Genomic DNA, 26,914 nt, shown 5'->3' on the forward strand with positions numbered 1-26,914 from the left:
ATAATAAATCTTTCTCCTTGCTTTATGTTGAGTGAGTTTGCATTGATCTTCATATCATAAAAGTACCAAATACTTGTTTGGAATTTTATTTTTTGCAACATAAATTTTGTCATGATTCTATTTTATCCTTGTAACCACCTATCGAGAGGGTATTTTTATTCATTTTAAAAATACAATTGAGGCTCAGGGGAGCTAAGGGACTGGCCAAATGCAAACAATTAGAAAAATGGCAAGACTAAAGACATGTGTCCTGACGTCAAACCTAGGGAAAACACTCCATCTTTGTTCTTTTCACAGAACATAGCTCACTGTCTTGTACATGGTAAGTAATCTGATGACAAAAATGAGTGAGTAGGTTTTAATAATACACGCATGAAATTATAAAACCTCCCTTCACTGAAGATTTTTCTCCTACAAAGTCTGATACTCTTTTCCCCTTCCCACATCATAGACCAATCCTTCTGCTGCAGTCCAAACCTATCTCTGAAGAACAGAGCTCCATAAGACAGAAAGTTCAGAAAACAGGCTATGTTTCTTGGACTTTGGATATAGAATTCAATTCAAAAGTATGGGAAGGAAAATAAGGCTTTCTGGAAGGTATCGATGCATTTAAACATTACAATAATTGTTAGACCTGAGTTACTGGGATCATGAGTCCTGAGAGAGGGTTGGTTTCAAGTCTAGAATAGACCCCTAGAGTGTTGTAGGTTTGAGAAGTCTGCAAAGATGAGTTTCTCAGATTATGATGATGCCACTGGCTGCAATTGTCCAAAGCTCAGGTAGGGCCACTGGGTCTGGTTCTAATGGAACAGATTTCTGTATTGAAGGGGAAATAGAGGCTTGCAAAATTCAACTGCTAAGTAAATTCAAGCAAAAATATCACTTTCACTTTGTAGAATGTTGTACAGGCATGTCAGTGACTCTTTTTCTGATGAGTCCAGGAACCCCACTCAATAGGCAAAAATTTGAAGCTCAGTTTGAATTTCTAAAATCCAAAAACTATGGAGATTTACAGACATGTATTCACAACAAAAAGGGCAAATGGTTAACTCTCTTAGATTGACTTAGAAGGGTTAGTTAGAATGAAATAATTTGTTTGGGAGACCCAAAGCTCCTAGGTTTTGAAAATAAAGCATGACTTTTAAACATGGGATGGAGCAGTGAGGGATTCCTCTCTGAAGTTTAGAAAATTCAATAGCTATAGAACTGCAAGCATCCCTAGAAATAAGATCAGGTTTGGCTGAATCAGAAAAATCTTCCAGGGGTCAGTGGAACCAGACTCCGTTAGTATTCAAAAGACAAAGAGAAACATGTTGTCTTTATTATTAAGAATCAGACTGTATGAGAAGTTGCCTTCTATGAAAGAAAAAGTAGATACAAAACCAGACAACAAAAAGACATTAGGTAATCTCTATTTACAAAATCCAGACAGCACTGAAGGCAATCATAAACAAACAAACAAACCAACAAAAAACAAAAAAAACCCCATTATTTAAGGCTGATCTAAACAATTCACCTCATTAACTTATGTAGTAAAACAATCCTATAAAATAGGTATTATTATTTCTTCCTTTTTACAGATGTGTAAACTGAGGGACAGAGAGGTTAAGAAACTTATTAAGGTCATAAAAGGTCATACGGCTAATTATACACATTAAAAATGATTTTAAAAATAAAACCTAATAAATATTCTGTCATTATTTAAATTACCTACTTAATCTACATTTGAAGATCTCAGAAAACATACCTTCTATGCTGAAGCTACTTAAATGCTTAAATTCTTCAGAATCATCATATTTTGATGCTTTGGCACTGGAGTCTGTCAATATGATGAAAAAGCCTTTCTTGCTGTACAGCTCAAATGCACTATAACCGGGAATCCAGAGGCTCTGATGGTGGAAAAATGTGGCTCTCTGATGAAAGGCTGAATTCGCCTCCCACAGTTTCAAACTCAGAGTGTCATCATCGTGGACATAGAGAAAGTAGTTTGGCCTTTCAGCAGATTCCAAGGAAACAAGTGCCAATGCTGTAAAACAGAGCAGTTTGTTTGACAACTCCCCAGGTCCTCTGGAGATGGCGGATCATCAGCACTGGCATGATAAAATTCATTTATAAAGTTGACAAAAATAGAATTGCACAATTGTCATACACAGTTAATGGCAACCCCAAAGATTTCGGAAGTGAATTATAAGACCTCTAAAAGAAAAAGTAGTATTTTAGTGCAATGCATAACAGTGACAGCTCTAAAAAAAAAAATCACTCTCTGTTAAGGCCTATATTTTAAATAATTGATTATGCCTTTGGGGGGGGAAAAGAAACGTCAACCTAGGACCCCAAATCGTTCAATTTCCTACAAGTAATTGAACAATTAATTGGACACATATTTGTACCTGCAAGCTTTAACCTTTTAAAAGGTACAAAATCTACAAATGGCTAAATTGGATGATAGAAAGGAATAAGAGACTAGAGAAACAGATCAATTCAGACATATCACTGCATTCCAACATCACTGGGTTCCCAATGAGCAAATGTTCTTGCAGGTGATTTCACTGCATTATAAGGCTAATTGCTCAACATTTTATTGTTAATTTCCCCAAGATGATCAACCAGCTAATGAACAATTACAAAGCATGTGGGAAGTGCCATCCTTTTTTGTTACGTGCTTTAAAAGTTTCCCTTATATTTGTAAAACCCACGATACGTTTCCTAATTGAGATTTCAGATTTAATTTCTTAGATCTTTATTTCTCTAGGTCTTAATTCCTTAACTTAAATCTATTAGGATTTTTCTATTAAAAACATTAGCTACTGTAAATCATAAAAGGAAGGGCTCTCTCAAATCCAATAAACTATTCCAAAAACATTTATTGTGTCCTAAAATTTACTCTCCTAAGCACTGAAAGATGCAAGGAAGAATAAAAGAAATTTTTATGAGAAAAGATATTTAACTAACATATAAATTAGAACTTCAGACTGTGATTTTCACAGATTAAAAAAGAACCAAAGGAGCTCTTTTTACAAGAATAAAGCAATTTATTTTAAATGGAAAATCAGGAGATTTTTCCAAATGAGAGAAAGTTAAGTTGGATTCATTCATTCAATAAGTATTTTCTAAGTTTCTGGAACACACCATTCATGGTTCTAAATAGGGCTAGAAGAGTAACAATGTAGCCTGAGCATCACAGATCAGAAGAGGACATTAACCGCCAGTCAGAACAGGAGCCAAGTGGATATAACGGGTATAGATCTGCAGCTGCAAACCAGTAAGTGTGGGGCCTGGTGCCCAGACAGACAAGGCATCATAAGGATAATAGACTGTTATAATGATTATCCAGACTTTGAGTTATGCTCTTAATATTTAACTTCTTCGATATCAAATCACAGCTGTAGTCTTATAGTTTAATCTGGCATTAAAATCTTTCACATGTTAATTATTAATGAACTATTTTTCAAAAATTACAAATTAAGTTCTGTGATTAATACTATGAAAATTTAAGCTGTGCTTTATTTGAGACCAAAAACTCAATTAAAAAATTGCAATTCTAATTGCATCTATACATGCCAACAGATAAACAAATAAATTATTTTATATGCAAAAGAGATAGCTGGTTCATTTACCATGGTCTTATTTTATTTCATACCCTTTAGAGCACCTAGAAAAATGTAATATATATACTAGATTCCCCATTTAACATTTACTGCATTAATAAATGAAACAATGTAAGTGGAAAACTAAATTCTTATTTTCAATTGGAAATTATACTCACATGATGCCTTCTCTGTGAAAAGGCCCGGAGTGATCATAAAATTAAAAAAGAAATTGCCATGAATACTACTTCTTGGCAGAAAGAAAACGTTTCTACTGGTCATATTGGCCCCCAGAATAAGGCCACTCTGCCCATAACTTGCCAGCATATATGGTCCTTCTCCAAGCCCTAGTTAAATACAAATGAGAAAATTATAAGTTGGCATGGGATTTTTACATTTCAAGCTATCATTTCAATGGAATACATTTTAATAACAAAAAATAATCTAAAAAGAATTGAGCATTTAAAATTTATCACTAACAAAATAATTGAAATGTTTTCAAAAAGGATATATTATGTTGACTTGGAATATACACATACATGTTTAAAATATGTAACTTAGAATATTTATATACATGAATGTGTATGTGTAAATGTATATGTACACGTATGTATAGCAATGATGGGGAGAAGGTTGACTTCAGCTTTCTAGACCTCAGATTTTCTCATCTGTATGAAAAAGTCTGTCTAGGTAACCTCCCACTATAATATTACAAGATTGTAAGCTACTCTCAATAAACTTAAGTTTTGTTCTATCAATGGTCTGGTATTTTGATAGTGTTCTAAAAATCATCTCTCCCTAGTAGGTTGCATTGCATTAAAACATAATTCACAGATATGATATACAATATTGTACTATTTGGGGAATTACTGAATTTCATCAGTGAAGGTGTATCTATAAAAATGAAAATAGGATGATGCTGAACAAAGAAGTCAAATGTCATTTTACTTATGCTACCATTTCCATGCACTTAAATGGTTCCATATAAAGTAGAAAATACTTACTATAGTAAAAAACCAGTTAATGTAGAACCAAACCTGAAACTCGATTAACATAATATTTCTACAAACTTCACCTTATAAAGAAAAGTATATGAATTATTTTTAAAAAGTTTGTGTTAAGTTATAAAATAATATGATCAGTTTACCTTCAACCCAATCTCTATAACATTTAATGCTCTAGAATAAGTGAGGTAATGTAAAACTTTGAGGTTTCTTCTGAATTATCAAAATTAAATTACACAATTATTAGCCATATATTTTTTACAGGTATATGTAGATATTTATGATGTAGGTTACATAAAATGCTAATTAATATAGGTGTAAAAGTGGTATCATAAAAGATCAATCTGGTTGCTCTCAGTGAATTTTACTTTCCCTCTTTTCTCCAATTTTTATCTCAAGGACAGTCTTCCTTTCCCAGCCCACTTTTAAGAGGGAGGGAAAAAAAGATTCAAAGAAATCCACAACCTGGGATTTTTTCTTTTTCAGGATGAAAGCCAGGACTAAGAGAAAGGGGAGAAGATAACTGGATTTGAGGGTTAAAAACTCCCTCAAATAGAAATGAGACCAAGAAACAAAATTTCCATCACGAGGACCAGGAGAAGAGGCAGGGATTCATAGGTCAAGTCATCTTCAAGTGCACCCCCTCCACCGACTCATCAGCTGAGACATCTCACCGCGGAGCAGCTGGGGGCACTTCTAAGCCATGAGGAAAGAGCTTTCTTGGGAACTCTGACACCTTGAGTATAGATGGAGACTTGAAAAACTTTGCCCCCACACCATGATGGGGCTGAACAGATACGGTGGAGAATTCCTCTACGAGCCTGGCAGCAGTGGACTCCCCACCACTATTACAAATACCATGCACAGTGTTTCTTGATGTGCCAAAATCTACAACAACCAAAGAGAATGATATCATTAGCCTCCACCACCTACTGGCTCATTTTCTAGGGAAAACAAGAGCAACATTAACTTCCAAGATAAAAATATACCTCAATTTATAAATGTGTAGATTTGTGTGAATCTGTAAATAGTATACAAATATGTAGATAAGCATGTAAATTATGAGGTGCAATCCAAAATGAAGAAGAAATATACAACTACAGCATGGGGGCTTAAAGTACCCTCACAGATGTCCAAGAGAAGAGGAGAAAGCACACAGACCACTAAACCAAACATTCTATCCCCCACTGCACTAGTGTCTTAACTTCAGCAACTGAGGAGACAACTGTCATCTGAGAAATCCGTTTATATAAAAATGGAAAGCTTCTGAATTGACTGCCAGTTGATGGATTTCTTGTGCCTGGAATGTTTTCCTGCATTTTCACTAGCAACTGAGGTATAAACCTCATTGACTTTAGCACTAATCTTCTTCAAGGTAGAATTACAATTTCACTGTCTATTAAAAGCAATCATTTCCTGTAGTGATTAAACACAATATTAAGCAAATCTGATCTAATAAAGTCAGTATGAACTTAAAACTTGTATAACAATTTTTAGCAGGATTTTGAAGTCCTTGCTCCTTACAGCAATAAAACCTTCATATTTTTAGCAAATGCCATCAAAATAAACATGAAGAAATTCTAGACAGTCATTGTGTAAAAGATGATTGAACTTATCTCAGCAGTACCCTATGAATTTTCCTACTTTAAAAAAAAATTTCCTCCTACAGAATCACAATTATTTATCTCTGCATTCACTTTGAATAACTTACATATCTTAATAACAGTGTCCAGAGAAATATGCCAGTTATGAATGCCCAAAGACTAGGTAAGTTTACAATAGTTGTTAAGTTAGTTGCAATGAAAGAAATTAAGATATTCCTTTGAAACAAATTTCTTTTATTACTATCAACAATTTCCACAATTCTTTATTCCACTTCAATGATCTACCTTCATCACATTACTTTTACAATCTTTTATTCTCCTTGGCAGGTTGACTCTTTTTCCTACTACTCTGATCGTAGGAAACAGAATCTCTGTCTCTCATGGGTCTCATGAAGGGCAAATGCCCCATGTTCACCCTCTGAGTATTACCAATACAGTGTTAGAGATGAAACTACAATAACTGGTTTGAAGAATCCTGTAACACACTGGAAAAAAGAACCACCACTAGAATTGCAGCAGACTTACTGACAAAAAGCAGAATGTACCAAGCAGCAAGAGGTAGAAATTCAATATTCATAGAAAATTCTGCTTCTGTTTCCAAGGGACTACAGAAGGGATGCCAGAAAATACAAAGGCACAGATGGAGATTTTTCACAGCAGAACTGCGTGAGGCAAGAATTCTTAAGTGAGGAAGTTGTTGGAGCATTTTCTCAAATTGATGTCTGTGTACGTTGTGCAGAGCATATGATAATGATGTGTGGTGATCATTCCCAGACTAGGACGTGCTAACCGTAACTAGGCAGTGTAGCATGGAAGTCAAGCTCATTGGTTCTGAACCTACATTGTTTATAAGTCCTTTCACCACATTTTAGCTAAATGACTTTGACCAAGTTGTTTAATTCTTCTGCGCCTCAATTTCCTCCTTTGTAAAGTGTTACTACTAATAATTAAAAGTTATGTCTTTCGGGCATATTTTGAAGTTTAAATTATATGATATAGGTATAGTTAATACAACAAAAGCTGTTGTTACTATTATGTACTTAACATTAGACAATCAGTCTCATTTTAAGCATCGCGTCCAAAGGACTGATGTGGAGTGGGTGTGTGTGTGGGGTGGGGCAAAGGTGTGTGTTTAAAATCCTGAATAGGAAATATGTTTGGTTTAAATTTTCTTTAATTAACATAGAATTTGCTTAATGTTGTTTTTTTTTTTACCTCCTCAAACTTCTTTAGACATAACAAAAACATCCACAAGACTAAAATGTCCATTTTCTTTTTAATTCATCATCTCTGTTTTACTAAAATGTTCTGGCTTTCTTTGTACTTTTATAGCTGACAGATTCTGCCTGGCTTACTAAGTCACCAAAAATACGTTGGATTGGTTGCTTGATTTTTTTTTAATGGCTCAATTTTCCTATAACTATTACTCTAATCTATCCATCATGGGTCAGAATTTGTTCAGTTACTGACAAAATGGACACCTTGGATCATCTTATTTGTCTAAATTAGGTTTAAGTGGGTTATGCCTTAAGTGAGGTTATGCCTTCCTCAATAAACAGGTTTGACAAAAAGCAGGCTTCAATTCTGCTAACGTCTGGCATTTTCACTGAGGATATAATTCTTTGTCTCTTCATCTATGCCTTAGTTTTGGGTAGCACTCCTCTTAGACTTCTCGTTGCAAATCTGAATACTTGAAGGACAAGGAGATTTTCATTATCACTACTAAATGAGTTAAGTTCTCATTCTGACAATACAGAAATAATTATTTTGCCTACAATGATGGCTAAATAAATTCCTTGTATTATTATTGTCACATTTAGAGTTCATTTCTTTGATTTCCACAACATAATAAAAGTTTGAATAATATCCATATTTATGCATCTGGTATATGTCTTTCATTCTTTTTACCTAAAAAAAATTAGCTAGCTTGACTCATTCATTTATTCATATAATTCAAAAACTACTGAGCACCTCCTAGGTACTGAGAACTTCATTACAAACTATTTTTATTTTCCAGGGAGTAAATTTTAACACAAATACTTAGAAAATTAGGTACATTTTAGAAGGCAGTGGCTTTCCTTGGGTCATACAGCTGACACTTGAACAACACGGGTTTGAACTGAGCAAGTCCACTTACATGCAGATTTTTTTCCATGGTAAATACTACAGTACTACACAATCCACGGTTGGTTGGATCTGAGAGTGCAGAACGGCGGATATGGAGGGTGACTATAAGTCATACGTGGATGTTTGATTGTGCAGAGGGTTGGTGCCCCAACCCCTGCCTTGTTCGAGGGGTCACTGTACGCCAAATTATGAACTATTCCTACTTTGTTCCCTGAGTTGTTTCCTGAATCTTTAGATACATTTAATAGAATACTATAGTGATATTCTTAAAATGTCACATACCTTCATTGTAATATTCACAATCAAGTGCTAAAAGAAAAAAAGAAGAAATATTAGACTACATAAGAATCTGACCACTTACCTGAATACATGCAAAATATGGTTCATAAATGACCAGGTGAAAGAACTCAGAATGACATCATTATTTGGGAATTTTCTCTGAGCAAAAAGGATTCTTTAAGAGTGATGTGTTATAATTCATTAAATTTCCTAAGATTATTTTATAGGTAGGCAGATATATCTGCCAATTTAGCAATGTCTACGGAGAGTGTTAAAATCTTATGCTGTTCTTCAGATGACTTACTATCTACACAAATAAATGAAAAGTTTAAAGAATCAAATCTGAAAGAAATTCAAAATGATATTTTTTAAACTGTGTTTCTTATAATTGGAACAGTGGGACTTCACAGCCATAAGAGAAATGGACTCATAAACAATTTCTCCGAAACCGTATATAAATAATTTATAGTTCAAATGTTACAGTGATAGCAGTCAAACACAGAAGAGTCACCTCAGTTTTCTTTTATAAATCCTTTAGCTATACCACAATTTATCTGATTGTCAAAAGAGTAACATATTTACCCATCTTAAAGAAATTCTATTTCCATGAGTTCTATAGCATTAGTTCTACGGTAAGACAATGTGGATCTCTTTATGAGGTTCCCACCTAGGGACGATGCTCTGAATACTCACAACAAACAGTAGATGATCTCCAGTGAACTGGTACCCCTTCCTGACAACACTTGTACGCGTACGCTGCTACGCTTGTGCATAAACATTCACAATCCCCACCAAGGTTACAGTTACACGTGTCCTCATGACAATTTTTGGCAAAAGAAGTAACGTCAATCTGAAAATGAAGTGAAAGATAAATTAATTTCAAAAAGTACTAATTACAATCGATTAAAATTCAATCTTCTAAAAGAAACTCACTAGGACAGTTTCAAAATTTGCTGTTCTCTGCCTAACACTGCCACCTAGAGTTCTCAGTATCTCAAATCTCTATTTTCCCAAAGGGGAAAGGAATTTATTAGACAAATGTAAGATCAAAGAACTAGCAAAACAGGGGACTAACAAACAAATATAATTTCAACATCTGCAATACAACAGATTCATATTTTGTAGAAGCTCATTTTTTTCATCATTGGCATATTTACATGGCATTAAAAGAATGTTCTGCTTCCAAATGTACTTTTACTTAGTTTTTAATAGTATCTTGAACTACTTTTTAAACTTCCATTGGGACCTAAAATTACTATGTCAGAAAGACATTTAGAAAGTTAAATTTCTAAGTAAATTACATTCCATCTTGGAATGTGCTTCTAAAACCATTTTAAACTCACCATTAATAATACTTTTAAACTATACTTAGAGTTAAGGAGAAGAATGCTCATTTGGTGGCATGCTGTGAAAATACAATAAACATTTTTGGCCTTGATCAGTCAATTATGGCTTTGATGATGGACATAAAAATGTTTCATAAACTAAAATAGATCATTACAAATACTGTGTAAAAATGTATACTGTCAAATAAGATGGAGTGAGGGAGAACATAAATCAACTAAATGTGTCAATTGTACAGAAAAAACAAATTACCAAATTCGTCTTCCTAACAAGGATGTAGGTAGTACACCTGAAAAACCAATGGGTAGCTAAATTATTTGTCCTGTTCATCTCAATATTATACACACAGCAATACCTGTTTAAACTGGAAAGTTTAGTAAAACATTTATTTACCACATTGCGACAAGGAGCAAAAACATCGCTGTACAAAATGGAGCATTCCTTCTTGGCGTAAGGAAATTTGTTCTGATGTGCCTCGCACGGTTTAAATGATTCACTTGGGGTTTCACACTGCAGAAAAAAAGTCCAGGGAGAAAAGAAAGCTTTTAAAGGGTAACTTCTGAAGCTGAAACTAGGGTAACCTAATCTGACTTCATCCATTACAATCACACCTAATATATTCTCACTATTTTAGACGGTCTTTACCTAAAGCACCTGTGCTCGGCCAGTTCAGTGTTAATAGCATATATTATTGTTGACGGCAACTAAATTTACTATTAAAATCATGACAATATTAGAGAGTGAAGGTAAATGATGTTTAAATTTTCAAGTGCAGCATTACATGACTAAAAAAAATGATATAAACAAATTATTTCCCTTCCTTTAATTTTCATCTCTTTCATTTCTATCACAAGCCATCCTCTGAGGGGTTGCACAGACTCAAGTGCCTACAGGCTCACCTCCCATACACTCAACAGTTTGATCTCTGCCTCTCCTAATCCACCTCCCTGAAACCTCCTTGGGAAAAGTCATCCTGGATCTCTTCGTTACCAAATACAAAGGCAACTTTTCAGTCTTCCTCTCACTTGACCTTTCCCTGTCTTTGATGCTGTTGAATACTTTGCCCTGTCTTCTGACATGTCTCTCGTGTTTTTGGTGGCACCACCTTCTGCTGGGTCCCTCCTCATTCACTTGGATGCTCCTCCCTATTCCCACCACCCTTGTTTTAAGGCTTTATCCTTGGATCTCCTATTTTTTTTCACTGTATACACTTATCATGGTTTCAGCAACCTGAATATATCAGGAACTGCCAAATCCATATTTTCAGTCCAGATCTCTTTTCTGAACCTCAAAACTTGGACATTTTCACATAAGTATTTCTGTCCCTTCTCTCTCAAAACATCCTGAACTGTATTTATCTCTACACCGTTGTATCATCCCCACTGTCCCCTACCACACACTCTCCTCTTTGCACTGCCTCAGCGTCTAACCAGTAAGCTGGGAAGGTAGGAGACTTTCTTCACTTCTCCAAATTCATCCTTCCTTATACAGTCTTTCAACAAATGCTGTTGTTTCAAATTTTTGATGTCTCTCAAATTTGAGTAGTTTTTCTAAATGTTCACTGACTTGACATTTCTAGCTAGATCATAAGGGCCTCTTACCTAGCTTAGGGCCCTTAGTCCAGATCACAGCACTCACAGCTTGCAGCTCTTTATTTTGTGTTCCAGCCATTCCCTCCTTCAGACCTTCCCACCACAGCCTTATTGAACTTCTTGAAATTCCTGTTAGGCACCATATTCACTCCAGTCCTCCTGACACCTTCCAAATGGCTGCCCTCTCCTTTACTGTTACACTCTTTCCCATCATCTTCACTGTTCTAGCTGCTGTAAGTCTTGCAGGATTCAGCTCAATGGCACCTTCTCAGAACCTTCCTCTGACCATCACGAACTCCATGCTGTATACACCTCTATCAAAGCACCTGTCTCATATTTTCATTGTTAATTTTTCTACCTCATCTACTAACCTAGACTTTAAATTCCTTTAAACACAGGCAGTGGCTGTGTTTTAATCGTATTGTTTGTTGATATATCCTGGAAAATACTGAGTGCTAAACAGAACTTACTGAATTAAAAAAAGTATTTGATTTTCAGCTTTGTCCATTAGGTATAGGTAAGAATATGCATTATAGTAAGTCTAAAATTCTTTGATTGGCCCAAATATTTAAGTATTATTACAAGTTAGTTATTCTTTAATTCATTTCATATTTAAAAAAAAAACCTTTATACTCTCCAACTTACATCACATTACTTAAATTTTACTGAACTGAGTGGATGCTTAACCCCAATCCCTTTTTAGTTTTTTGAAGAGATTGAGATATGTTAGTAAATCAGGCAAAGTAGTAAAGCAACTGATCAAATAGTAACCAATGAGGAAATTGTAGCAGCAGACCCTCCTTTCAGTTAGAAAGAAAAATAGGCTAAAAAAGGTAGAAGAAAAGAGTACAACAAATTTCCAATTTGACTGTTTTCTGAGTTAGTTCAGCATTTCTCAGTGTCCCATGGAAAACCCTACTTTCTTGAGAACTAAGACATACAAACCTAAGTTCTGTGTAAGTTTGGGAATCCCTTCAAACATATCCCTCTCTTGGAATGCCTCAAGAAATCCTCCAAAAATGAAATACGTCTGACTTAATTCATTCAAACTGCTCCAAAAGGTAGTTGGCCACAAATCCACTTCTTATCCCTACCCACCCCACACAGCCTGGAAAACCAATGCTAAGAAATTTTGCCTTTGTTTATTCATCACCTCAAGTTGACAAAAATTACATCATTAGAAATACAAATACATTTGAAAAGCATTGTGCTATAAGAGGAAGAGCAAGAGACTAGAAGTTGTGAATTTGAAAGTCACCCCTGCTGCTTACTGGTTATACAGTGTTAGAAAAATCATTTAACCTTCCTGAGTCTCAATTTCTTCACCTATTATATGGACACAATATCTTTTACATTACAAGATTGTCTCAAGAACTATGAGAAGTTAAATGTGAAAGCAGTTCGTCAACTATGAATTACTGTACAAATACTGCACAAAACACTGTTACTTAAATAAATCTTCCTGAGGAATAAGATGTTTTAGTGAATAAATACACCAAAAAACATTTGTTTAGTTCTAAAACGCATCTATTTCACTTACCTGTCCTAGTGCCCAACTATCTCCAAATACCTGGGCATTCCTCACTTCTAAGTTATTGGATGTAGTCATATCATTTGAAGTACATTTGTCAAAGTTTCCACATAATCCGGATAATTTGTTCTAAAGTGAAAGAAAATTACCATGAAACATTCTATATTCACTTCCACGCTTAAGGACTAGTATTGACTAAAATTTTCAAGAGATTTAAAATAGGTATTTTAAGAATTTCTACAATAACCACTTAAAATATGTCTCAAGAAGGTGGAATTTCATATCTATTTAATTATATTTAACAGTTATTTAGATTCTCAAACATATTTTACCATCCCCTAAATTTTATCTGTCCACACTTACCAATGTCTTAGAATTGGCAACTAATAATATAAATAACTTGGAAAACTATAATATAAACACTACAGTATACATATATATGTGTATATATATATATGTATATATATGTGTGTGTCTATAGCCATATGTGTATATATAGTATATATTTATACACATATATTTTAATGATGAAAGAGCCACCTCTTGATATGTTTAACACTGTTTTGTAACACTATAAATTTTGAAACAATAGAAATAATTTTTCTTTCCCTAGGTAATACTTTGAAAAGCCAAAACTTTCAAAACATAACTTTTAAAAAAAAAGTTAACTTTATATTCATATATCATGCCACCATGAGGCACAATAAATGAAAATTTACCTGATTTTTATAAAGTTTGTTGTGAGTTGTACAATGGTTACTACAAGTGCAATATGAATTATTCACATCAACAATATTCACTGCATTTTCTCAAATAACGTGACAAACTTTACTCTTGGGAAGGAGACAGACTAAGAGTACAGAGAAGAATGATCTTCCAGAAACAATGAAAACCCTCCTTAAAACTTTGAAATTAAACAAGCTAACCTTTCTCTTCATGTATATTTTTTACTGAAGTATAGTCAGTTATAATGTATCAATTTCTGGTGTACAGCATAATGTTCCAGTCATATATATATGCTGCCCTTAGTTAACGGTAAAGTAGACTGCCTGTGTCTCCAGCAAAGCTGACAATAACCCTGACATTGCAAGTGCCACAGCCACTGCTTTCTATGGTGCCTCTGCTCCAGAAGCTACAATATCTGTTCAAAGACAGTGGACTCTTCAAAGACAGTTGGTCATCCCAAGATTTAAGGCAGCAGTAAAAGTAAGGGGAGATGTAGAAGAATAAATGGTCAATCTGTTTCCAAAAAGTAGGGAAGGGAGGATGAACAATGGAAAATGGCAGAAAATGTAGTTGAAGTTTTTTCATCTTCATCAAAGAAATGCAAGATGCCAGCAAACACGGAGGAATAGACTTTTGGGCTTTATTTTGCTTAGGGTTGAAAGAAAATGACCAATATACAATCTTTTCTTAAATTTATAACATTAAAATTTTTTTAAAAATATGTATATTTTCCATGGTTTTACAAGAATTTGTTACTATTCCCATTTTCTCTAAGTTGCCACAGACTATATCCATGAGTCTCAATTTCAATTTCAGATACACTGGATTTTTAAAAATATTTCAGTGTTTCAAAACCAACTTCAACATATAAATTTAAAACATTTAGTAAAAATTTAAATATCTAAATAATAAAAATATTTTAAAATATTTATTACAATATTTAATAGTAAACAATAATTACAACAATTTAAAATATAAATTACCAAAAACTGTAAACAACCCAGATTGAATCTTCAACCATTAATGGCTATAACAAATTAGTGCTTCCATACAACAGAATACTACTCAGCAGTATACAAGTACAAACAATTAATTCATTCAGCAATATGGATGTGTCTTGAATAGATTTGCCAAGTCAAAGAAGACAGACCCAAAAGGCTATATATTGCATGATTTCATTTCTACTGTATCCAGAAAAGGCAAAACTATACAGATGGAAAATAGATCAGTGGTTCCAAGGGTGAGGGGTTAGAAGTAGGAATTGACAAAAAAAGGGCAACATGGGAGAAATTTGGGAGTTGGTGGACCTATTCTACATAGAACTCTGGTGGTGGATACACAATTCCATGCATTTGTTAAAATCTATAGAACTACAGACCATAAAAGTAAATTATTTTACATTTTTAAAGAATTTACTTATGAAAACTTAAAAAAAAAACCCAGAATGTGAAGGAAAAGGTGGAATGCAAATTGTAATAAAATAATTTAACTGTCAAATATATCACATAACCACGCTGCAGTGTGGGAGAGGGGGAAGAAGTTGACCTACGTAACTTTGGAAAACTGGATACTATAAGGCTGAAGTCAAAAAGAACTGTACACAATGCTGTACTCCAGTTGGTAACATTGTTCTTCTCTAGGGTATGATTTAGTAATTCTGAAATTATAACGTACTTCTTAAAAAAAAAACAGCAGTTGTTTTATTTCTGTAAAACATCAAAAAGTCAATGCAATTTCATTTTTTGCATCTCATTTGGATTGACCTACCAAGTAGGTTGACTTACCTTCCACTGTGGTCCAACTTTGATATGGATGGTTGTCTTCATATCCCAAAGAACAGTGATATCTTTCTCTGGAAAGTATACTACCATGTAGTATCCTGCTTTCCAAAGCTGGTACGTAGGTTTATTTTCCAGAAAAAAACCTGATCGTCTCTTCAAAAAAAAAAGAAATAACAACAATAAAGAAAGAAAAAGGAAAAAAATGAATTGCCTGTTTTCTAACTAAAATGTGAACATTAAGTTAATATTCACCAATAAGTATTTTTGCTTGGCCCTGTCTTTCCTAAATTCTATAGTGAAAGACAAAACAAATGTATAAAATAGGAAAAAACATAAAATTGGTAACAAGACATAAACTGGTAGATAAGCTCAACATGGATTAATGAGCAAAGGAAAAAGGTATTTCAGTTATAGAGAAGAGCACAAACAACGGCAGGACACACTAGGGGAGATAACCTGCCGACTTAGCAATGCTGTACTGATGGTGAATAAATATGACTGAATACTAAAAATGGATGACTTTACCTGTGTAATTGAAAAACAAAAGCACAGAGTGTGTGTGTGTGTGTGTGTGTGTGTCTGTCTGTCTGTCTGTCTGTGTGTCTGTGTGTCTGTGTGTGTAGAAAGAGAGAGGTGGAGGGGAGGAGATGAATTTTCATCAAATGGACTTAGGAAGGCTTCTTGCAAGAAGTGGGACATATCCTGCTGATCTTTAAGAGGCCATACATAGGAGGATATAGAGGGCTAAAAATGAGAGTGGGGGGAAAAAATCATTCCAAGCAGAAGGAATCACTTGAACAGAGGCTTAGGGGCAAGAAAGTCTGAGATTTGTTCAGGACTAAGGAGAGCACCAAAGGGCTGGGGCATGGATTCCACGACAAGCAGACTGAGACCTTCTGCCATCAAGTTACCCATCATAGTCAATGGCTGTTACTCACATGCAAAATGTACTCAGTAAAGGCTTTTGAATAGGAAAGTGACAGATCATGTTTCTATTTTAAAAGAAAATAATGTATGTGCTAGGAAGGATAATAGTAGGGAAAACTAGAGGTGGAACCCACTGGGAAAATTTAGAGTATCTTTAACCTAAAATGACACCATGTACCGTCTTTAGGAGCAAGGGCTCTACCCTGTTCTACCCCAGTTGAATCTGATGTTGAAATTAGCTCATATACCAACTTTGAAAATACACGCTTAAGTCAAAAGTAAGTAAAACAAACATGACCAGAAGCAAAATAAAAATTGGGAAGGAGGTACAAAATCCTTTGGTTATTTTTCTCCCCCAAGTAATAACAAAAGGGTAGTTTGGAAACACCATACTATAGTGGACATTTTTATGAATCTTTCATAGGGCAAATTAAATAAAGTCAGTCATATCCATAAGGAATTTTCAATCTCCAAGCTCAAGGTTATGCTTACAAGTGCTCAGCGTATTATACAGGAGAGTATATATTGTTACTGGACTCTACCTAAACTCATTTCCTCCCAGTCCCAAGTGCCAAGATGGAGTTATGGGGCAAGGCCCCTGGTACCTGCAAGGGTCTGCCCTCAACCTGGGAGTATCCTAGTGCCCGAGTGAGTGAGGCATTAAATAATAAAGAAAAAAAAAAAACCACCGTGGTGGCTCAAGAGAGACTGCAAACCAAAGGAAAACAATGTTCCCTGTTTTGAACAAGGGGCTCCACGTTTTCATTTTTCACTAGGTCCATAAAATGTGTAGCCTGCCAGGCCCCACATCACTGTCTGCCATAGGAACTACTTTTATTGTTTTGATTACACTTCTCAGGACCTTTCTATTACCTGATTTGTCTTTGGCTTTATTATCTGTCTCCACCCTCCACATGAATGTTAGCTCCTAGAAAGCTGCACTTTGTCAAGTTTACGGCAGTAACCTCAGCTTCTAGATTAAGGGTGACTCACATATTTTTAACCCCTTCCTGCACTGCTCACGGGTCTCAGCTTCCAGCCCGAACAGCAATAATCAAAGAAGCAAAGTGAAATATTTGCGGCTTATGGCTCCTTTTCCATCCATGAAACTTTTTTCATGTGTTTTCCTACTAAACTTCCCTCACACTGGTTGACATATCATTGCAACATAAAATAAACTTTTGGAGAAGGCAGCTTATTATTGGACTTCCTTCAGGTTGTTTTGGTATCAATTATTCTGATGTGAAAGAAAATCTATTTGCGTGTAGAGCTAAATCCTTCATTTTTATTAGACAGGGCAGTTTGCTACAAGAGAAACAATCCTTTGGTTCAAAGGAGATACTGTATCCCTCCCTTTCTTTTCAGATTATGAACTAAAGATGCTTCTCCTTATAAGAGCAAGGGATTATGAATCGCCCAAAACAGAGATCTCCACCGCAGAGGAGAAATATAGCACTTTTAACAAACTCAGGTGATGTTAGATAAGTTATAAAGCTGGAGAATTAAAACTTTTAAAATACAGTGTAAATAAATTTATAAAATGTTTATATCCTACATATTTGATAAAATTAGAATTGTACATGTATTGAAAAAAATAACAGGTTTTTTTTCCTTTCCCCTGAATGAGCAATCTATCTGCCATAAAATAAATGGACTTATTTTCACTTTTGATGCTCAAGAAAAATTATTGGGGATTTTTCAGAGTCAAATTATTTTTATAATTTTTTTTTCTTCATCTTACTTCATACCTCACAACTGATATGAAGGAGATTTATCAACACCTACATTCAGGTGAAAATTGGGAGATGAAAGTTACACCGAGCTGTCATTACCACTTCAAAATATGTGTCAAACAGTCTTCATAAAAGCATTTACTATTTTCTCTCCAATTTTTCTCTTTTTTAACACATCCTTTTTCTTAGAGAGAACCTTCACTTATAAATGGATATCCAGCTGATGGCTACCCCAAACTGCAGTGATTACTTCAAAAAGATGTCAACGTGACTTGCAGAAACTCTATTTTGTTCAAAGCTTGAGTGCTGCCTGCTTGGTCTCAACACTTCTGAGACATGAGCTGTGATCTATGGTGCTGATGCTCAAACCTTCATGTGCAGAAGAATTTGGGGTACCACAAAAATACTGACTGTCAACTTCAGCCATTCTAATCCCTGAGGTGGAGAAAAGGAACCAGCTCTTCAAGTAAATATTCTAAATGATTTTAATGCAGAAGTTTTGCAGATCAAACTGAGAGGTAGTATTCTAAAAACTCAAGGAGAGGCCACTTATTAAAGCCCATCTGTTAGATCACGTCGCTTAATTTCAAAATTTCTTCTTCACAAAATACGTTCAGATGTCTTCCTCCATGGTCTGGAACCAGCCTCCTCCTTGTCTACTGTCCTTGTCCCCAAGCTTCCTGTGTTAAGGTCAATCTGGACACTCCTCCCTCCACTATCCCCACATCATTCAACCAAACTCAACTGCTTGCAGGTCTCCAGCATGCCATTTTATCATTCAGCTCTGGTCCCTTTAACAGAACTGCTCATCTGTATTGACTGCCTTTCTGCTCTCTCTCCACGTGGCTACTACCTACTTGTCTTTTCAGATTCAGTTCAAATCATTTCATCCAAAGCCTTTCTTCTAAGCCTTCAAAATAAGGAGGGTGAAGGAGAGGAGGAGAGCCATTTCTTGAAATTTCATTGTTTCATCCAATCCTCATATAAGCTTAAGAAGTACATTCCATAATTATCCCAATATACAAATGGGAAAGCTGCAGCTTGGAGGGAGTAAATGAAGTTGCCCAAAGTGACACGGTTAGCAAGTGGTAGAGCAGGGGTTCTAAGTGAGTACTAAATCTCTGCTCTTCACGACTACTCTGAGCATTAAGGCTGGCTTGGGTCTTCTTAGGGGTTCTCCTGCCTTCCTACACACCCTCCTACCAGAGCATGTCACACTGCACAGCCTCACTGACCTGGGTGTGTCCTTCACCTGAGTATACGTTCCTTAAAGACAAGCACAGCATTTTTTCCACTGTTGTAGACCCAATAGCCAACACATATTTTGGTACAAACTAGATATTATAAATAAATGAATGAATCATTGAATGAGTAAAGGAAACGTATTCATTCATTCAAACTCCAAGGATACCAGAATGAACAAAGACAACAGTGGTCTTGATTCTCACAGAACTCATAGGCAGATGGAGAAGAAAGACCACCACACAAGTAATGTCACCAAAGTATGATGCATATCCTGTCAGTAAGGTTGAGGGTATGAGGAAGAGCTCCCTCAAGGAGTTAAGATAAGACTTGTAAGAATACGTGGAGCAGGCAGTCATGAAGAACTAAAGGTGAGAGAAATAACAGAGCATTTAAAGAACCAATACCATCTCCAGCTTCTGGAATGTGGGCTTAGGGCAGAAAGTAATGAGACGTGTGGCAGGAGGGGTGGCAATGGCCAGACTGGTGAGGTCTTGGAAGGGCAATGAGCAGGCACTTGAGAGTTTTGAAGCACTAGAGTGACAGGAGACTAGATCTCCATTTTAGAAAGACCACTGTTTCTGCAGTGCAGCAGGATGGATCAGAGGGGAGAAACTAAGACTGGAAGCCAGGAGTCTGGTGTGGAGGATGTAGAAGTACTCCAGGTAACAGGTGACAGTGGCTACGGACAGAATGATGACCATGAGAATGAAGAAAAGGGGAGAGAATTGTCATGTGGAGAAGTGAAATACAAACAAAAGAGACAAGTGAAGTATGATTTACTGAAGCCACATAAAATGACAAAGAAAAAAATCTGAATCTAGTAACCACTTACAGAGAAAAGTAGCCCAAATTGCTTTTATTTTATTTTCAGTATTCTCAGGACAAGTTAAAATGATTTCAAAAGAACCAATTCACTAACCTGTTTGTAAGGAGTATCATTCAGATAAATTTCAGTGTCCCCAACTGAAATCAAAACACTTTTAGAACAAACAATATCATTGTCAAAGCATTTCTTGTTCTGAGCAATGACAGATACATCTGAATCATCTGGACTCTGAAATGTCAAAAATATTATGTTAATACAAATATATGCTATATATATATATACACACACACTATTTTTTTGTTAACAAATCTTAAAGAAGGCCAAGATTTACAATGAATTGTGTTGAAATTGAAATACAACTTACCTCTAAAATAAAAATCATTTTGATCTAATAATGCGAAGAATTTAGTAAAAATATACCAAGATAACTCCATCCTTAAACATTTATCTATAATATCTTCTGTTAAAATGTTCCAACAAAGCTTTTTTTCCATTTTATAATGGTAGCTCGAATTTATCAACCAGTTTCTTTTCATCAAATACCCAACAAGACAGGTCACTTAGGGGAATTTTAAAAGAAATATTTGCATTTTAGATAACATCTTTCATTTTATTTTAAATCATTTTCCAGCTAAATAATTATCTGCCTCAAGATAAAACTGAAATAAATAAAAAACTTTGGTACCATGTTAGTAAATAATACAATGCATATCATTTGAGGGTTTCTTTTGAACTTTACCTACATTGTCTCATTTAATTCTTATGATAGTTCTTGAATTATGTATTATCTCCATTTTACAGATCAAAAACCAGAGGTTAAGAAGGATTAAATGATTGTCCAAGGTCATTTAGCTAAATAAGGGCAGAGACAGAGTTCAAAACCCTTTTTTTAATGCCATTTGTAGAGAAATTAGGAAGGGTCTAGTGATGGTTGAGGAGAAAAATCAGTTGTAGGTTATAGGAAATCCTTAGTTTCAGAAAATATTATTTAGTCCCACACTCTAATTGGAGCCTGCTCATCTGTCACCTCAACCCCACCTTCCTTCAGCCACCCCCTCTTCATCCGCTAAGAACTCGCTCTTGAGTCAGGGTTTCTCATTTGTATCCCAGTTTTATAGATGGGTTTCAATACTTCTATAGACCCTGGAAGTTCTCCGTAAAATGTTGTTTTTGAGTATCTGCATTTTTCTTGGAAGAAAGCCCATGGTTTTCATCAAAGTCTTGAAGTGGCTCTTATCCCACACGGAAGTTAAAGCCACACTGCTTTACGAGTCCTCCACTAACTTATGGAAGGTGGGTGTTTCATCAGAAGGAAAGTGACAACTTTCTTTGGACTCAAATTCCAGTTTTCAAAGGCTCACACACATTTCCTGAATTCTTTTTATTTTTACACATGTGGGTCAGTGTTTATTTTCAAAGTGAGAAAAGCCTTTAAAATGTTTGGAAATCAAATAGGTCTTGATGTAAATTCTCTGTACTTAGTTTTTTATATCACCAACAATATGAACACTAGCTCAATATATATTTCTTGCTTTGGCCAAATTCTTCCTGTCTTATTAGTAGTTACTATAGCATAGTGCCTAGAGGATGGGTTTTCAGTGAATGCTGTTGACAGAGTAATTAATGTGTCCCTCTGTGACCCAATTTTCCTTACTTCATAGGAACCGAGAGCTTTTGCTTCTTATTAAACAATTCTTGTGCAAAGCATTGCCTAAATTTTGAAAAGGAGAATAATAAGGGTCATTAAGATGATTATGGCATTATACTACTCAAAAAAATAATGCCACACTTTCCTGCCTTTACGAACAATTTTCAAAGAAGAAAAAAACACATAATTCAGGGTTCTGTTTTGGTCTTCCTCTTGGGAAGAGTTATTTAGATTTAGGGATGTAAAAAGCTGGCTGAAAGCATTTCTATTGCCATTACATTTATATTACTATTAATTAAAGTGCCTCAATGTTAGCTTTATTCTTTATATTAACTCAGAAATGCCAAGACATATTCTATATTGTATGGCCTGCCTGGTAATATCATGTTATGCTGACAGCAACTTGAAACAATATCAATTCCTAAGAGTCAGGTTTCTCCAATTTCCATTCCTAATGTATTTCAATTTAATATCAGGTTTGGAGATAATGCTAGAGTTGCTAAGCAACACAGTAACTAATGATTATAAAGCTAAAGGAAAAAGGTCAATGGCCATGTGCCACATGGATTCCTCAAACCCTTTAAGCTCAAGTACTAAAAACACTGATACAGAATATTCTCTCTCCCAAGTGATTCCAAAACATGAAATGTCAGCACCTCTCAAGGAAGTGTGTTATTTTACTCAATGTATCAGTCTATGACTTGTCATGGCCCCAGCCCCTTGCAAGGGTAACTACCCCACAGAAAGTCCCTGCTACAGTAGCCTCTGGCAGCCATAGTTTATGTTCCACAGCTGAATGGACCCAAAGCAGTACATTCTTCGAAAGCCAAGGGACTTGAATGCAGGTAGGGGGAAAAAAGACAACTCTAGCCAATTAGATTATCTCTCACATTTGAACCAGAAAATATTGGTTAAAAAAAAGTATTATAGTAAGATCTGAAGGTAAATAGACATAGGGAGGATAGAAGGTTGAGTGGGGGCCACAAAGGCGAGTTAGCTTAAAGTATGAGGAAGCAAAGAATGACTGAACTGAAGCAAAAACAGAGAAAAGATACAGAACACAGAGTTCCAAAACAAGCCTGAGTAAGCGGAGAATAGAGCATTCAGACAGAGATCACTCCAGCTGCATGAAGGACATCAGGACATCCATGAACTCCTGCTGCCTGGGAGACAACGCCACTTTTCAGTTGTCATCTTTGTGACATCTTTGTCCTGTCCCAGGATTTCTTTGGGATATTTATTTCCTTTATGGTTTTGCAAGCAAAATTTTACAGCATCCCCTACTGTTGGCTCCCTGAAATAGCCAGCATTTGCCCAGAATGTCACTGAGAAGGAAGACCACCCTGAGGTGCTTCACTGACAAGTTCTTCTACTTGAAAGAAGTTAGTTATAATGGGGTGAAATACTCCAGGACCAATGCCTCCCTTCCATGAAACATGTCTATTTACTGCTTCTCTAGTCAAAATCAGTTACATTCCCACAAGAGAGCTTTCATAAAGCTTCTTATTTATTAACAACTCCCCCAGATGTAAAAAAATTGAGGGCACAGCTAATATCTTAATATCAGTATGTTTAACAGCTCCCAACATAGAGGCATAGAGTGTAGACTTAAATATGAGAGAAAGAAGGAAAGAAAGAAAGAAAGAAAGGGACAGAGAGAGAAAGAAAGAGAGAAAGAAAGAAAACACTGGAAAACCTATATTAATGTTCTATTGAAATGCTTTAGAAAATTTTAATACATGGGGTCTATTACCAATGTAGGTAAACTATTACAATGCAAATTACATACTGAATCTTAATATCTAAGATTAATAAGGGGGATGAATCTTATGGAAAAAATATAACAAATATCTTGCCTAATTTTTCCAACAAGGATACAATGTTTAAGGGTTAGCTTACATGGATAAAGTAGAAAATTAAACACTAATTTATTGAAAGAACATTAAAGAATTAATTCAATAAACTCCATGATTTTCATTTTCCTATTGAAATAAATTTTAAAAATATGCCAGAGCTTTCTACAAAGTTTCGCTCACAGAATTTTAAAAATTAAATAAAATTAATATAAGTTTTATTTCCATTTTAACTTTGACAATGTTAATGTATCAGAATCGGAGGTCAATTTTCTTTAGATTTTATTATATAGTTTAACTTAATTTTAAATATTTCTGATTTTCCTGATATGTAAATGTTTCTAAAACTATAAGGAACTGATTCGGGGTGAACATTTCCACCATAAGTAGACAAAATATATTATTCTAAATATCAATAAAGGTCCAAGTTGTTGTCTTTCTGTGTTTCATTCCTTGGTCTTCAGGATGTTTGTCATACAAAAAATGGAAGTAAAAACTGCATCCAGAAGACAAACCACATTAAGAATCTCATTTTAGGGAATAAAGATTATTGGCTCAAAGATAGTTAATACATGTAAATGATTCCTATTTGGAAAAAAAAAATTTAATCGGCTGCCCATCCCTTGAGTCTAAAACTTTAAGGTACTTTTAAAGTAGTTTTTCTTCTATGGGACTAAGCTAGAAAAAAAAGACGTACAGGCAATCAGAGTTGCTAAACAGGAAGTTCGTCAAAAATATCAAAAGTTTTTTTTAAGGAGGAATGATTTTTTTCAGTCACCCTTAGGTTGACCAAAGGAAGGTAAGGTAAATGAAAGGTAGTATACGTACCATTTTTCAAAAGAAATACTTATATCTCAACTTAGGCTTCAGTTTGTTCCTTAATTCTGCCATTTCTTTTTTCATTCACTTATATTCCCTTAACATACACTCAGATTCTTATTTAATTAATTCTATCATCTGTTTCACAACTTCTAGAAGGCAGAAAATATTTTCATTCCAGTGGGAATAAATTTTATTCAGAGTGAAACTTTTATCTAATTTTTACAGTTTAGTTCTTTCTTTCCCTGTTTATTTACTTTTTATTTTGCTGAAATGCCACACCACTGTATGATTACCATGCCACTTAGCTTGCATTTTACTTATTTGACAGAGATAGCTCTATCTAGTTCTATCTAGAGCTTTATCTTTGCCTAAGATGATTTCCCTTAACTTCCTTTCCTTTCTGTTTTCATTTCCTGTGGATAGATAGATGAATGGATGGACGGATAAATAAATACACACACATACAAACATACACACAAACAGGGTCTATCCTTCGAGGTATTATGAGATCATGAGTGACTAAGAGGAGACATTCATGAAAATATGGAACTTGTGAGACCCAATGCTTTAAGAAATTCTTGGAGAAAGAAGCCACCGGAGGAGACTAAGGACTGATCAGAGACAAAGACCAGCAAAAACAGCAGAATTACCTCAGAGAAGACAAAGCAAGAACTACTTCCAAAAAAAGAAGAATAACAGTAAGAAGTTTTAATTGGATTTTGTATAGGTCACCACTGACTTTTACAGTTGCAATTTTACATGAACTTTGTGATAGGTGATTAATCACTCTCCCTCACCAGCCTGAATGTCAGAGGCAAGACCCACATCTATGTTTGCACATCACTATGCCTCCACCTCTCAGGACAGGGCCGGACACAAATAAATCACACAAGAAATATTGATGTGAAAAATGATGCAGGGCATAGAAATTTGAGAGCAATGAAATTAGAAGATTTTCAAAGACTTAAGAAGAACAAAGAACATTTGAGATAGCATTAAGCAGAATGCTGAAAAACCTAATCTAGAACAAATTACAGGAGAAATCTAGCAGTGACTGGGGTTTCTCATAGATAATGGAAGTAGAATTTGGCTCTGAAACCTGGGATTTGGAATATTAAAATTTCCCATTTTTGCTTAAAACATCAAGTGTTTTCTCTTTCTTTGAGTTTATAGCACAGGTTAAGGTCCTGTTTGGTTTCTCAACTCTTTTTACTCTTAAAAAAGTCTTACCTCTGGAAATACAATTATGAACTTTGTCCTAGATTTGCTTCAACATACTTAAAAAATAATGTGTTGTATTCCATGTGCTATTTACAGTACAGCATAAACAGCCTCCAAAATGAATAAAATATCAGAGAACCTGAATTTTTTAAGTTTGACAAACATCAACAAAGACGGGGGAGTGTTCACTAAAACTAAACTACATTTAAAACTCCACAATCCAAAGATTAAAAACAAAAGAAAACCTTTAATATCTCTTCAAAGGTCAGAGTCAAGTAACATTATACTTTTAAGATAACACTGAGTAAGTATCAATTTTTAGAAGTCCAACTGGCCAATAAAAGGGAAGTTCTTATTAATTGGATTGCTAGATCCTTCACAGGGCCCAAAGAAATAAATGGTAAGTTTCACCAGATAAAAGTATGTTACAAATGACAAAAATAAAGCCTGGAATTTGTAATCAAAACAAAGAGGAAAGAGAGCTGCTTGACAAAGAAGAAAGAATTAGATTTGCTCTTCACAGAAGTGATTCCTACCTCTGAAAAAGTAGCAAGTAAATGAACCATGCTGGCAAGTCATCCTACCATTCCCAAAGGAAATGCTAATTCTTCCCCCTCTCAGAAAAAGGGGGGGGGGGTTGCCATGAAAAAGAGAAGCAGATGGAGTAAGCAAAAAAAAAAAAAAAACCTGAAAAAAAAATTGCAGCAGAAAATATCCAAGTGTTGAGAAATTTAGTATTTTGCATGGTAATATTTCAAGATCATGAATATTAGGTTGCATTGATAAATCACTAATTTGTTTCTGGTATGAAATAATTACCTGCTCCATGGTAAAATAAAATATTTCTTGGCTTATCAAGCATATGTTGGTTAAATTGTCCTAACCATTGTTGGGGCCTAGTTCTGAGTTTTTTCTTTTTTTAATTTCAGTAAAAATTCCCATTACAATACAATCAGTAATTTACTAGTGTAATTCTAATTAATTATTAACAGTTTTCTTTTCTTTAAGTACCCAGTTAAATTCAATAAAAGTTAAGTTTTGAAGACTATTTTTTGTAAACACAC

The 26,914-nt window shown here is 34.9% G+C and overlaps 1 protein-coding gene and 1 long non-coding RNA gene across 2 annotated transcripts in view; one reads left to right on the forward strand and one right to left on the reverse strand.

Annotated features, from left to right (window-relative positions):
• OTOGL (otogelin like) overlaps positions 1–26,914 on the reverse strand; it is a 134,715-nt gene that overhangs the window by 42,214 nt on the left and 65,587 nt on the right. Inside the window, exons 27-34 of the mRNA XM_072973333.1 lie at positions 20,400–20,534; positions 15,579–15,728; positions 13,078–13,197; positions 10,339–10,455; positions 9,295–9,451; positions 8,605–8,631; positions 3,767–3,934; positions 1,748–2,026 (exon numbers count right to left, since the gene is read on the reverse strand). Coding sequence (XP_072829434.1) covers positions 1,748–2,026; positions 3,767–3,934; positions 8,605–8,631; positions 9,295–9,451; positions 10,339–10,455; positions 13,078–13,197; positions 15,579–15,728; positions 20,400–20,534 — 1,153 coding nt within the window. The remainder of the gene's footprint in view (positions 1–1,747; positions 2,027–3,766; positions 3,935–8,604; positions 8,632–9,294; positions 9,452–10,338; positions 10,456–13,077; positions 13,198–15,578; positions 15,729–20,399; positions 20,535–26,914) is intronic.
• Positions 19,712–25,769, forward strand: LOC140700235 (uncharacterized). Its single transcript, XR_012078587.1, has 2 exons — positions 19,712–19,848; positions 25,053–25,769. It is a non-coding gene; the product is annotated as an uncharacterized lncRNA (long non-coding RNA).

Source organism: Vicugna pacos, chromosome 12 (genome assembly GCF_048564905.1).
Source record: "Vicugna pacos chromosome 12, VicPac4, whole genome shotgun sequence".
Lineage (NCBI taxonomy): Eukaryota > Metazoa > Chordata > Mammalia > Artiodactyla > Camelidae > Vicugna > Vicugna pacos.